General features: G+C 38.7%; 1 protein-coding gene across 1 annotated transcript in view; it reads right to left on the bottom strand.

Moving 5' to 3' along the window:
- Positions 1 to 13,051, bottom strand: part of FER (fer (fps/fes related) tyrosine kinase) — a 498,838-nt gene that overhangs the window by 440,622 nt on the left and 45,165 nt on the right. The window contains exon 3 of the mRNA XM_011998204.1: positions 2,654 to 2,920. Within this exon, the coding sequence (XP_011853594.1) occupies positions 2,654 to 2,860 (207 nt within the window). The 5' untranslated portion in view covers positions 2,861 to 2,920. The remainder of the gene's footprint in view (positions 1 to 2,653; positions 2,921 to 13,051) is intronic.

Here is a 13,051-nt window from a genome sequence, read left to right as displayed (position 1 = left end):
GAACAGAATAAAGAGTATAAAAATAGACTCGCATTACGGTCAACTGATTTTAAACAAAGATGAAAGGCAATTCAATGGAGAAAGCTTAGCATTTTCAACAAATGATGTTAGAACAAATGGATATCCAGAAGCAAAAAAAAAAAAAAAGAACTTCAATCCATAGCTTGCCACATATACAAAATAAATCATAGACCTACATACAAAACTTAAAAGTGCAAAATTTCCAGATGATAACACAGGCAAAACTCTAACTTTGCATCAGGCAAAGATTTTTTAAAGATATAACATGAAAAGCACAATCCTCTTTAAAAAAGGTAGACTTTACTTATAGGTAGAATAAATCATAGTATTTCTGTGTTAAGAGGAAAGAATGGCTGGTCACAGTGGCTCATGCTTATAATCCCAGAGTTTTGGAAGGCCAAGGTGGGAGGATTACTTGAGTCCAGAAGTTCAAGGTCAGCCTGGGCAACATATTGAGACCCCGTTTCTATAAAATAAAAAATAAAAGTAGCCAGTTATGGTTGCACATGCCTATAATCCCAGCTCCCTAGAAAGCTGAGGTGGAAAGATTGCTTGAGCCTGGGAGGTCAAGGCTGCAATGAGGACAGATGACTGTGCCACTGCACTCCAGCCTAGATGCCAGAGCAAGATCCTAAAAGAAAAAAAAAGGAGGAAAAGCTGACATACTCCTTGATTTTCTGTGAGTTCTCAACCATTGTTCAACTGTTAATTTAATGTATAAATTAGCAATAACAAAGAAAATAGAAACTATGTGACAACGGCAAGTAAGACATGTCAACAGAATGTAAGAAAATGAAAAGCAGGTAAGTGGTAACTAATCAGCACACAAGGAAAAGTTAAAACCTAAGTGTCCTGCAAAAGGGAGGTCAAGATTTATGAGGTCAGATGACTCTGGTAAAGCTCAGGAGACCAAGGCAGGTAGATCATTTGAGCTCAGGAGTTCAAGATCAGCCTAGCCAACACAGTGAAACTCCATCTGCACTAAAAATACAAAACTTAGCCAGGTGTAGTAGTACAGACCTGTAATCCCAGCTACTCATGAGGCTGAGATACAAGAATCACCTGAACCCAGGAGGCAGCAGTTGTAGTGAGCTAACATTGCACCACTGTACTCCAGCCTGGGCAAGAAAGTGAGACTGCATCTCAAAAAAAAAAAAAAGAAAGGAAGAAAGAAAAGAAAACAAGAGGTATAAACGAAGTAGAAAGCCTTTGGACTCAGAGACACCAGGTAGCTTACCAAAAACAAGAATTAAATAAAATGTGACTCTTAAAATGCCAAAAGTACTTTTCCTATCAATTTCCCTATCTATTCCCATTAACATAATAGCAGGCTTATACCCACAGACGAAACTGCCAAATAAAAAAAAGGATATCCAATTAAATTTGAATTTCAGATAAGTAACAAATAATTTTTAATATATGTTCATCCAAAATACTACATGCAAATTCAGATGATGTCCTGTATTGTTTGTGGCCATCTCTGGCAGCTCTACCTTCAGACTAGATACTGGCCCAGAAAGGAAGTTAAATATATTAACATTAGTGGACTTAACAAAATCACAAATCTTTACTTGATCAAACACACTATATACACAGGCTCCACAGGTAACAGAGTTTTCCTCTAAAATTTACTCAAATCCTAAGACCCAAAAGTGAAAGAAGATTAATTTTTTTTTAACATTCTAAAGTTAAAAAGATTTATTTTTAACTTTGAATAAATATAGTGAAATATGATATTTAAATAAGACATTGGAAGTAACAGAGTAAGAATCCAAGAACTATTAAGAGTTTAACATTTCTTCTTCAGTGTTTTCAAAGAACAATTAACAGTACAATTCTGGCCCTTATTTTTATATGACAGAATAATCTTGGATTTAAAAAATACATTATTCATCCAATGGATGTTTTAAGAGTGACTAACTCAACAATATACTAATATTTTTGTACTGAAATGATAGCAAATAACAGCTACATGCTAAAATATTCCATATGATTCACAACACTAATGATTCACAGAAGAATTCAGGGAGTGGTTTATAACTAAAGTTTGTTCTAAAGGGAAAAATAGCAGGGTTCAAATGACCCAAAGCCAGAAGAGTTAATAAAAGAAACCAAATTTGTAACAATGGTTCTCAAACCTGACCCATCAAGTCAGAATATCAGAGAGGTACAGCTCCCCAATTTTTTGTTCTGTTTTTTTGAGACAGGGTCTCACTGTCACCCACGGCTCACTGCAGCCTTGATCTAACAGGCTCAAACAATCCTCCCACCTCAACCTCCCAAGGAGCTAGGATGACAGTCACATGCTACCATGCCCAGCTAATTTTCATATTTTTTGTACAGACAGGGTTTCACCACTTTCCCCAGGCTGGTCTCAAACTCCTAGGCTAAAGTGATGCTCCCGCCTCAGCCTTCCAAAGTGCTAGGATTACAGGCATGAGCCACCATGCCCAGCCACTCCAAAATGTATAATTTTGAAAAACTTCTCCATGAGATTCTCATACTCTGTAAAATTGTGGAATCACTGCTTAAGAATGCTGACTTGAGTATGATCATTCAACAGTATGAGCTATTGCATTTTAAGGACAATTATAATGCTATAAATAGCAAATAATGAAATTATTCTTCTTACCTTGGATACATTGCTGACATAATTCATTTGGACAGTACTTTCCTTATCAACTTGATTACAAAGGTTCTGTAAAGTAGATGCATATTCTTTATCACTTTTTATTCTCAGGGCCATAAATTTCTTTACTGTTTCCAGTAACCGTAATTCCCAGTCTTGCAATTTTAACACTGCTTCATGTGAATTCTTCAGGTCACTCCCAAATCCCATTTTGTAAGGCACTGGTTATCCTCCACACTGCACAAGTGAGCCTTCTAATCAGCACATTATCTGTGTATGTAAACAAAAGAGAAAAACTCTTAAATAAAAAGGAAATTAGTCTTCAAAAAAAAAAGTTATGATAGATTCTTCTTTGAGGTAAAAAAAAAAAAAAAAAAAAATGACGACTGAAGACTTTCTTCCAAAGATCAGAAATAAGATGAAGAGGTCCACTCTATTGTTGGCTTCAATATTACACCAGAGGTCTTAGCCAATACAATGAAATAAATGAAATAAAAGGGGCATTCAGATGGGATAGAAAGAAGTAAAACAATCTTAATTTGCAAATTACATCATCTTGTATGTAGAAAATCCTATGTAATGCAACAAAAACTATTAAAATAAATGACTAGAAGCCTCTACAAATTGTGCCCCCCTGCCAGCAGGAACACCAAATTTAACAACTATTTACACACACAAAAATCACCTTCATAAGAACCAAAAATCAGGTGAGCAATCACAGTACCCAGTTTTAACTTCCTATCACTGCAAGAGGTACTGAAAAGTGTAGAAAACACAGTCTTGAATCATCAAGACCAGTCCTTTCCCATCCCCCGGCAGTGGCCACATGGTACACAGAGTATGCTTGGAGGAGAAAGAAAGCACTGTGATTGCGGTACTTTGCAGTAAACTCACTGCTGCCCTGTCACAGCAGAAAGCAAAACCAGGATGAACTCAGCCAATGTCCACCCAGGAAGGGAGCATTTAGACCAGTCACAGCCAGAGGGGAATTGCCCATTCCAGCAGTCAGAACTTGAGTTTCAGCAACCTAGAGAGACATGAAAGAGGGAGGCTACAGGAGTGCCTGCAACACCCCTTCTGCACCCCAGCCAGGACAGCTTGCAGCAACAAAAGTGACTCCATCCTTCTGCTTGAGGAGAGGAGACAAACGGTAAAGAGAACATTGTCTTGCCTCTTGGATACCAGCTCAGCCACAGTAGGATAGAGCACTGGGCAGTCATTAGACCCCTATTATAGGCCCTACCTCCTGAATGACATTTCTAAACACAACCTGGGCCAAAAAAAAAAAAAACCCACTGCCTTGAAAGGGAGGACCCAGTCCTGGCAGGCTTCATCACCTGCTGACTTAATAGCCTATGGTCCCTGAATAACCAGCAGTGATACCCAGGTAGTACGCTGTGGGCCCTGGGTCAGATTCAGACATGCTAACCTCAGGTGAGACCTAGCACATTTCCAGTTGTAGTGGTGGCTGTGGGGAGAGACTCCTTCTGCTTGAGAAAAACAAAGAGAAAGTTAAGGGGACTTTGTCTCACACCTTAGGTATCATCTCAAACACAGTGGGGTAGAGCACCAAGCACATTCTTACAGCTTCCAATGCCAGGTCTTGCCTCTTGGATGGCACTTCTAGACCTGCTGCGGGCCAGAGAGGAGCCCACTGCCCTGCAGGGTAAGTCCCAGGCCTGGCAGCATTCACCACAATCTGACTGAAGGAAACTTGGGCCTTCCGCCAACATCAGCAGTAGCCCGGCAGTCCTTCCTGTGGGCCTGTGGTAGTGGTGGCCAGGGAGAGAGGCTCTTTACCTGTGGAAAGGAGAGGGAAGAGCGGGAAAGACTTTGTCTCGTGGCTTGAGTGCCAGTTTAGCCGTAGAATAGGGCACTAGGTAGATTTCTAAGGTTTTGACTCCACTCCTTGTTTAACAGACATCTTTGGACCCACTTAGAGCCCTTGAGGAAAGGACACAAGCTTGGCTGGCTTCACCACCTGCTGATGATAAAGCTCAGGTGACTTGAGCAAACAGGCAGGAGTCAGGTAGCAATTACAGTGGGTCTTGGGCATGACCCAGTGCTGTGCTGGCTTCAGGTCTCACCCAGTGCAGTTCCAGTACTGGTAGCAACATGGTGACTGTGTCACCCCACCCCCTGCTCCAGGTGACTCAAAACAGAGAGAGACCCCATTTGTTTGGGAGAAAGGAATGAAAGGGAACAAGAGTTTTTGCCTGGTAATGTAGAGAATGCTTCCAGATCTTATCCAAGACCATAAAGGCAGTGCCCCTACAAGTCTGCATAAATCATAGTGTTACTGGGCTTGAAGTGGCCCCTAATACGGATGCAGCTTGGATCACAACACCCAAGTACCTTGTATTACCTGGAAAGCCTTCCCAAGGATGACAGGTACAAACAAAGCACAGAAGTGAAGGCTACAATAAATACCTAACTCTTGAATGTACAGACTCTGTGGAACATCCACAGGATTCCAAACCATCCAGGAAAACAGGACCTCCATACACAAACTAAATTAAGGCACCAGGAACCAATCCTGGCCTGAAAGATAAGGGACCTTTAACACAGAGAACTCAAAATAGCTGAAGAAACTCAGAAAAATTCAAGATAACAGAGAGACCGAATTTAGAAATCTATCTAGATCAACTTAACAAGGAGATTGAAATCAATAAAAAGAATGAAGCACAAATTCTAGAGCAGAAAAATGCAACTGACATACTGAAGAATGCATCAGTGTCTCTTAATATCAGAATCGACGAAGCAAAAGAAAGAATTAGTGAGCTTGAAGATAGGCTATTTAAAAATAGTCAGAGGGAACAACAACAACAAAAAGAATAAAAGAGAATAAACCATGCCTACAAGAACTAGAAAATAGCCTCAAAAGGGGAAATTTTTTTCTTTTTTTCCAGATAGGGTCTCCCTCTGTTGCCCAGGCTGGAGTACAGTGGCACAAAAAATAGTCAGAGGGAGCAATAACAAAAAAAGAATGAAAGAGAATAAACTATGCCTACAAGAACTAGAAAATAGCCTCAAAAGGGGAAAGCTTTTCTTTTTTTCCAGACAGAGTCTCCCTCTGTCACCCAGGCTACAGTATAGTGGCACAATCAGAGCTTACTGCAGCCTCAACCTCCTGGGCTCAAGAGATCCTCCTGTCTCAGCCTCCTGAGTAGCTGGGACTATAAGCATGTGTCACCATGCCCAGCTAATTTTAATTTTTTTTGTAAAGAAGGGGTCACACTTTATTGCCCAGGCTGCTGTCAAACTCCTACGTGCAAGCAATCTTCCCATCTTGGCCTTCTGAAGTACTGGGATTACAGGCATGAGCCACCATGCCCAGGCATAAACGGGCAAATGTAAGAGTAATTAAGAATTAAAAAGGAGGTACAGAAAGAGATAAGAGTAGAAAGTTTATTCAAAGAGATAATAACAGAGATTTTTCCAAACCTGGAGAAAGATATAAATATTCATGTACAAGAAGGTTTTGAACAACAAGCAGATTTAACCTAAAGACTACCTCAAGGCATTTAATAATCGAACTCCCAAAGGTCAAGAATAAAGACAGGATCCTAAAAGCAGCAAGAGAAAAGAAACAAATAACATCCAATGGAGATCCCATATGTGTGGCAGCAGCCTTTTCAGTGGAAATCTTACACGGCAGGAGAGAGTAGCATGAAATATTTAAAGTGCTGAAGGGAAAAAAAAACAAAAAACAAAAAAAAACGTCTACCCTAGAATAGCATGTCTGGTGAAAATATCCTTTAAGCATAAAGGAGAAATAAAGATATTCCCAGACACACAAAAGCTGAAGGATTTCATCAACACCACACTTGTCCTATAAGAAATGTTAAGCGGCGGGCAAGCACAGTGACTCACACCTGTAATCCCAGCACTTTGGGAGGCCAAGGTGGGTGGAACACCTGAGGTCAGGAGCTCGAGACCAGCCTGGTCAACATGGCGAAATCCCATCTCTACTAAAAATACAAAAATCAGCCGGGCATGGTGGTTGGCACCTGTAATCCCAGCTACTTGGGAGGCTGAGACAGAAGAATTGCTTGAACCCAGGAGGCAGAGGTTGCAGTAAGCCAAGATTGCGCCATTGTACTCCAGCCTGGGCAACAAGAGTGAAACTCAAGAAAGAAAAAAAAGGGAGCCGGGCACAGTGGCTCACACTTGTAATCCCAGCACTTTGGGAGGCTGAGGCAGGTGGATCGCCTGAGGTCAGAAGTTCAAGACCAGCTTGGCCAACATGGTGAAACCCCATCTCTACTAAAAACACAAAAAATTAGCTGGGCATGGTGGTGGGCACATGTAATCCCAGCTACTAGGGAAGCTGAGGCAGGAGAATCACTTGAACCCAGGAGGTGGAGGTTGCAGGGAGCTGAAATCACGCCATTGCACTCCAGCCTGGGCAACGAGAGTGAAACTCCGTCTCAAAAAAAAAAAGAAAAGAAAAGAAAAAAAAAGGAAATGCTAAGGGGGATTAATCAACCAGAAAGAAAAGGACATTAATGAGCAATAACAAATCATCTGAAGGTACAAAACTCACTGGTAAAATTAAGTACACAAACAAAGCATATTATCACATTATAATAATAATGTATAACTGTGGTGTATAAACTACTCTGGTTTTAAGAAAAAAGACAAGATGAACCAATCAAAAATAATAACTACAACTTTTCAAGACACAGTACAACGAGTTATGAATAGAAACAACAATAAGTTAAAAAGCGGAAGGGGTGTCAAAGTTAAAGTACAGAGTTTTTTTCATTAGTTTTCTTTTTGCTTGTTTGTTTACACAATCATGTTAACTTGTCATTAGTTTAAAATAATGGGTTATAAAATAGTATTTGCAAGCTTCATGGTAATCTCAAATCAAAAAACATACAATGAATACAAAAAAAGTAAAATTAAGTCACACCACCAAAGAAAATTACCTTCCCTAAAAGAAAGACAGGAAGACAGGAAAGGAAAAAGACCAGAAAACAAAGAGTAAGGATGTAGAAAAGAGAGAACCCTGAAACACTGCTGATGGTGGGAATGTGAATTAGTACAACCACTACTATGGACAACAGTTTGGAGATTCCTCAAAACACTAAAAACTGAGCTACCATATAATCCAGCAATCCTGCTGCTGGGTATCTAACCTCCCATCCCCCAAAAAAAACAAAAAACAAAACAAAACAAAAAAAAACGGAAATCTGTACACCAAAGAGATATCTGCACTCTTATGTTTATTGCACCACTGTTTACAATAGCCAATATTTGGAAGCAACCTAAGTGTCCATCAACAGATGAATGAATAAAGAGATGTGGTACAAAGAGTGAGATCTTGTTATCTGCAACAACATGGATAGAACTGGTGGTCATTATATTAAGTGAAATAAGCCAGACACAGAAAGACAAACTTGAACTCATAGAGACAGAGAGTAGAAGGATGGTTACAATAGGCTATAAAGGGTAGTGGGAAGCAGGGGGAAAGTTGGGATGGTTAATGGGTACAAAAAATATATAAAGAATAGGACCTAGTACCTGATAGCACAACAGGGTGACTGTAGTCAATAATAATTTAATTGTACATTATCAAATAACTAAAGCTGTATAATTGAATTGTTTGTAACACAAAGAATAAATGCTTGAGGTGATGGATACCCCCATTTACCCTGATGTGATTATTACATACTGCATGTCTGTATCAAAATATTTCATGTACCCTGTAAATAGATATACCTACTATATATTCACAAAAATTAAAATATAAACAAATAAAAAACAGTTAAGTAATATTACAGGGTACAAGGTCAATATACAAAAATAAATTATATTTCTATATACCATCATTGAACAATCCAAAAATGAAATGAGAAAACAATTCTATTTACAAAAGCACCAAAAAAGAATAAAATACTTAGGAATAAATTTTACCAAGAAAAGCAAAACCTGTATGCTTAAAACTATAAGACACTGTTGAAAGTAATTTTAGGGCCAGGTGCAGTGGGTCAAACCTATCATCCCAGCACTTTGGAAGGCTGAGGCAGGCGGATCACCTGAGGTCTGGAGTTTGAGACCAGCCTGACCAACCTGGAGAAACCCCGTCTCTACTAAAAATACAAAATTAGCCATGCGTGGTGGTACATGCCTGTAATTCCAGCTACTCAGGAGGCTGAGGCAGGAGAATCGCTTAAACCAGGAAGTGGAGGTTGCAGTGAGCCAGGATCATACCCACTGCACTCCAGCCTGGGCAACAAGGGCAAAACTCCATCTCAAAAAAGAAAGTAATTTCTAAAGACCTAAGTAAATTGATATATTCACATTCACAGATCAAAAGATTTAATATTGTTAAGAAAGAGCCTCCAATTTGATCAAGAAATATAACATAATCCATATTAATATCTCAGATTTCTTACAGAAATTGACAAGCTATCCTAAAATCTATATAGAAAAGGGAGCCAAAATAACACACAATAACTTGAAAAGAGGCACAAAATTGGAAGATTCACACTTTCTGATTTCAAACCTACTAAAAAGCTACAGTGATCAAGACACTATGGTAATGGCATATGGACAAACAGAAATCAATGGAATAGACTAGAGGGGCCAAATATAAATCTTCACATTTATGGTAAAGTGATTTTCTACAAGGGTACCAAGAAAAGTCTTTTCAACAACTGGTTCTGGGACAACTGAATTTCCACATGCAAAACAATGAAGCAGGATGTCTTCCTTAGATCGCACACAAAACATTAACTGTTAATGGATGATACACCTAAATATCAGAGCTAAAACTACAAAACTCTCAGAACAACACATACAAGTAAATTTTTGTGACCTTGGCTTCGGCAATGGTTTCTTAGATACAACAACAAAAGCACAAATGACAAAAATAAAAAACATTACTTGGATTTCATCAAAATTTAAAACTTCCATGCTTCAAAAGACACCATCAAGAAGGTGAAAAGACAACCGACAGAATGGGAGAAAATATTTACAAATCATATATATATATGATAAGGAACTTCTGGATGGAGGACATAAAGAATTTTTACAACTCAATAATAAGAAAAACCAACAAAAGAAATGGACAAAGGATTTGAATGGACAATTCTCTAAGAAAAATGTAGAAATGTCCAATAGGCTCATGAAAAGATGTTCAATATCATTAGCTATCAGGAAAATTCAAATCAGAACTATAATGAGATAACTATTTCACACCACTAGAATGTCTCTAATCAAAAAAGACAGACAAATAGTTTAGCACTGAAGAGAACGGAATCTTCGTCCCTTGCTAGCTGAAACATTAAATGGTGCAACCACTGTGGAAAAGAGTTTGGCAGTTCCTCAAAAGGTAAAACATAGAGTTAGCATATGACCCAGAAATTCACCTCCCAGGTATATACACGACAGAAATGAAAACATATGTCTATGCAAAAACTTGCATATGAATGTTTGAAGCAACATTATTCACATTAGCTACAAAGTAGAACGAACCCAAATATACATCAACAGGTGAACAGACAAATAAAATGGGATAACATTCATACAATGGAATATTACTTGGCAATAAAAGGAAGTATTGATACAAGCTACAACATGCATGAACCTTGAAAATGTTTTACTACTTCAAATAAACCAGACCCAAAAGATCACACGGTATGATTTCATTAATATGAAATTCTCAAAATAGGCAAATCTATAAAGTAGATTACTGGTTGACCAGGGCTGGCAAATGTGGGGTGAAATTAGGAATGACCATTAGTGGGTACTGGATTTCTTTTTGTGGTGATGAAAATCATTGATTGTAGTAGTGCCTGCATAACTGTAAATGTACTAAAAACAATTAAATTGTACAGTTTCAATGGCTGAATTCTTTGGTTGTAAATATAGCTCAAAAAAGTTGTTTAAAAAATTACTACAGCATAACTTATAATCATCTAAAGATCAGTTGGCATAAGCTTCCTCAAAATACCCTGTTTATTATAAATCCTGAAAATGATGGTAGAATTTATTTTGCCCACCCCCCACCATTTCCTAGAATTTCAGGCAGTAAAATCTTTCAGAGTCAGTGAGAAGAAATGAAAAAAAAAAAAAAAAAAACACCTTTTATTTTTCATTCTAGTTCATCCATACCAGAGGTGAATTTAATTCAGCTGATATCCTCTAAGCTACACAGAAAAGCAAGGGCTTTGGCTCTCTAACTTCAATAACCTTATTTAAAGACATGGTAAAAATCAGGATTTTCCAAATAGAGAAAAAAAATCACATATGTATATGTATGTAAGAGAGTGTGTGTGTGTATGCATATATGTACACATACAGTTCTTTAAGATGGGATCCTCCTGTGTTGTCCAGGCTGGAGTGCAGTGGCTATTCACAGGCACAATAATAGCACATTGCCGCCTCAAACTCTTGGCCTCAAGCAATCCTCCCACCTCGGCCTTCCAAGTAGCTGAAACTACAGGCACAAGCCATTGCACCCAACGAATACTTTACATTTTTTAAAAAAACTGTATCTGATATTGTGGTTCATTTTATTCTGCAACTTGGAAAAATATCACTTCTGCTACTAAATGCATTGTGATAACAATGTTTACCTTTCTCTCATCAAAAATTCCTGCTGGTGGGCCAGATGTGGTGCTTCACACCTGTAATCCCAGCACTTTGGGAGGCTGAGGCAAGTGGATCACTTGAGGTCAGGAGCTCAAGACCAGCCTGTCCAACATGGCAAAACCCCATCTCTACTAAAAATACAAAAATTGGCTGGGTATGGTGGCACACACCTGTAGTCCTAGCTACTTGGGAGTCTGAGACATAAGACTCACTTGAACCTGGGAAGTGGAGGTTGCAGTGAGCCAAGATTGTGCCACTACACTCCAGCTAGGGCAACAAAATGAGACACTGTCTTTAAAAAAAAAAAAAAAGAAGAAGAAGAAGAAGAAAAAGAAAATTCCTGTTGGTAGATATTTCAGATATCTCCTAGGTTTTTGTTGTTGTATTGCAAATACTACTGCAAGTTAATTAAAGCTGGAATCACCCAGAAAATTTCTTAGAAATGGCAAGATATGAAATAGAACTGAAATAATGACCATGATTTAGACTATAAAAAGTCAAACGGGAAATGCATTTCAGGAAATAGGAAAGCATGGGGCCAAAAAAAAAAAAAGTGAGTATGAAATACAGTTAAAATAGCAAATGTCTCCAAAATTAAACTCTATGTGACAAGTAGTGGGAGACGACATGCCAATTTATCTTCTGCTAGTCCGCTGCTCAAGAAACTAATAAAGCCCAAACTCCTTAAATTAATTTTTGTTAACACAAGATTACAATTTTTGAAAACCAAGATCATGAACACAATAGTTTAAAAAGATTAATTTGTTGGTGCTAGTTGCACAAGTATGTTCAGTTTGTGAAAAGTCATCAAGCTGAGCACTTATGATTTGTATACTTTTCTGTGTGTATGTTATAGTTCAATTAAAAGAAGGACAAAGAGACATAAAGACAGATTTTGATTTGGCAGCTAATAAGACAGAAGAAGCCATTACAGCAATATAGCTTGAGAAATGAAGATCTAGAATTGACAATGTCAATGAGAATTAAAATGGAAGATTCTTGACCTAGTGAATGGATTTAGTGAACAAAAAAGAGACAATTCAATGAAATTTTTAAGGCTTTAGAAATAAATAATCATGACAGTATCAATAGAAATGAAAGAACAAGAATATGGAGCTACTTCAAGTAAACTATAAACATTTCAGCTGGAAATTTTACCTTTAGGTAAAATATTAAAGTTAAAAATCCAAACTTGAGAGTCAATTACTTAAAGGTGACAGATGAAACCAACACACTGAATGTTGACAGAAAAGCAGAGAGTGAAGGATAAAATCCATGAGAACCTGTCAATCCAAGATTGAAAGGAGGAGAAACCAACCAAAGGATAGAAATTAAGTAAGCAAAAAGATAACAGGGGCCTGGAAGAGTCACAGGTGTCAGGAGGGAAAAAAAAAAAGAAAAAAAGGTATTAATGTCGAGGGTGTCGTTCTGCCAGCCAGAAACCTCCGTGACCAGTGGTGCCTCTGCTTGGGTTTTGCTTGTGCCTGCTGAAGTCATTCCATCCACTCAGCCTGGCAGGCTGCACTGGCTAACACTACTGGCCTGGATCCCACACCTGCCAAGGGTGAGACAGGCGCGGAGCAGCAAGGGGTGTGTGAGTGAGCAAGTGTGGGATCTGTCCACTACACACAGCCAGGCACACCAGCTGCGGCAGGACAGGCAGCTCCAGGCACCAGCACACGTGCTGGCTCTGTTCAAGGCTGCAGTTGGACCAGACATACCACACGTAGCTTCAGTAGCATCTGGACAGGGGGAACACAATGGCACCAGAAAGCTCAGAGACACCAGGAACCACAG

This window comes from Mandrillus leucophaeus, unplaced genomic scaffold, assembly GCF_000951045.1.
Source record: "Mandrillus leucophaeus isolate KB7577 unplaced genomic scaffold, Mleu.le_1.0 Scaffold560, whole genome shotgun sequence".
NCBI classification, from domain to species: Eukaryota; Metazoa; Chordata; class Mammalia; order Primates; family Cercopithecidae; genus Mandrillus; species Mandrillus leucophaeus.
The sequence above is the reverse complement of the archived record's forward strand: the minus strand, read 5'-3'. Positions and strand labels throughout refer to the sequence as shown.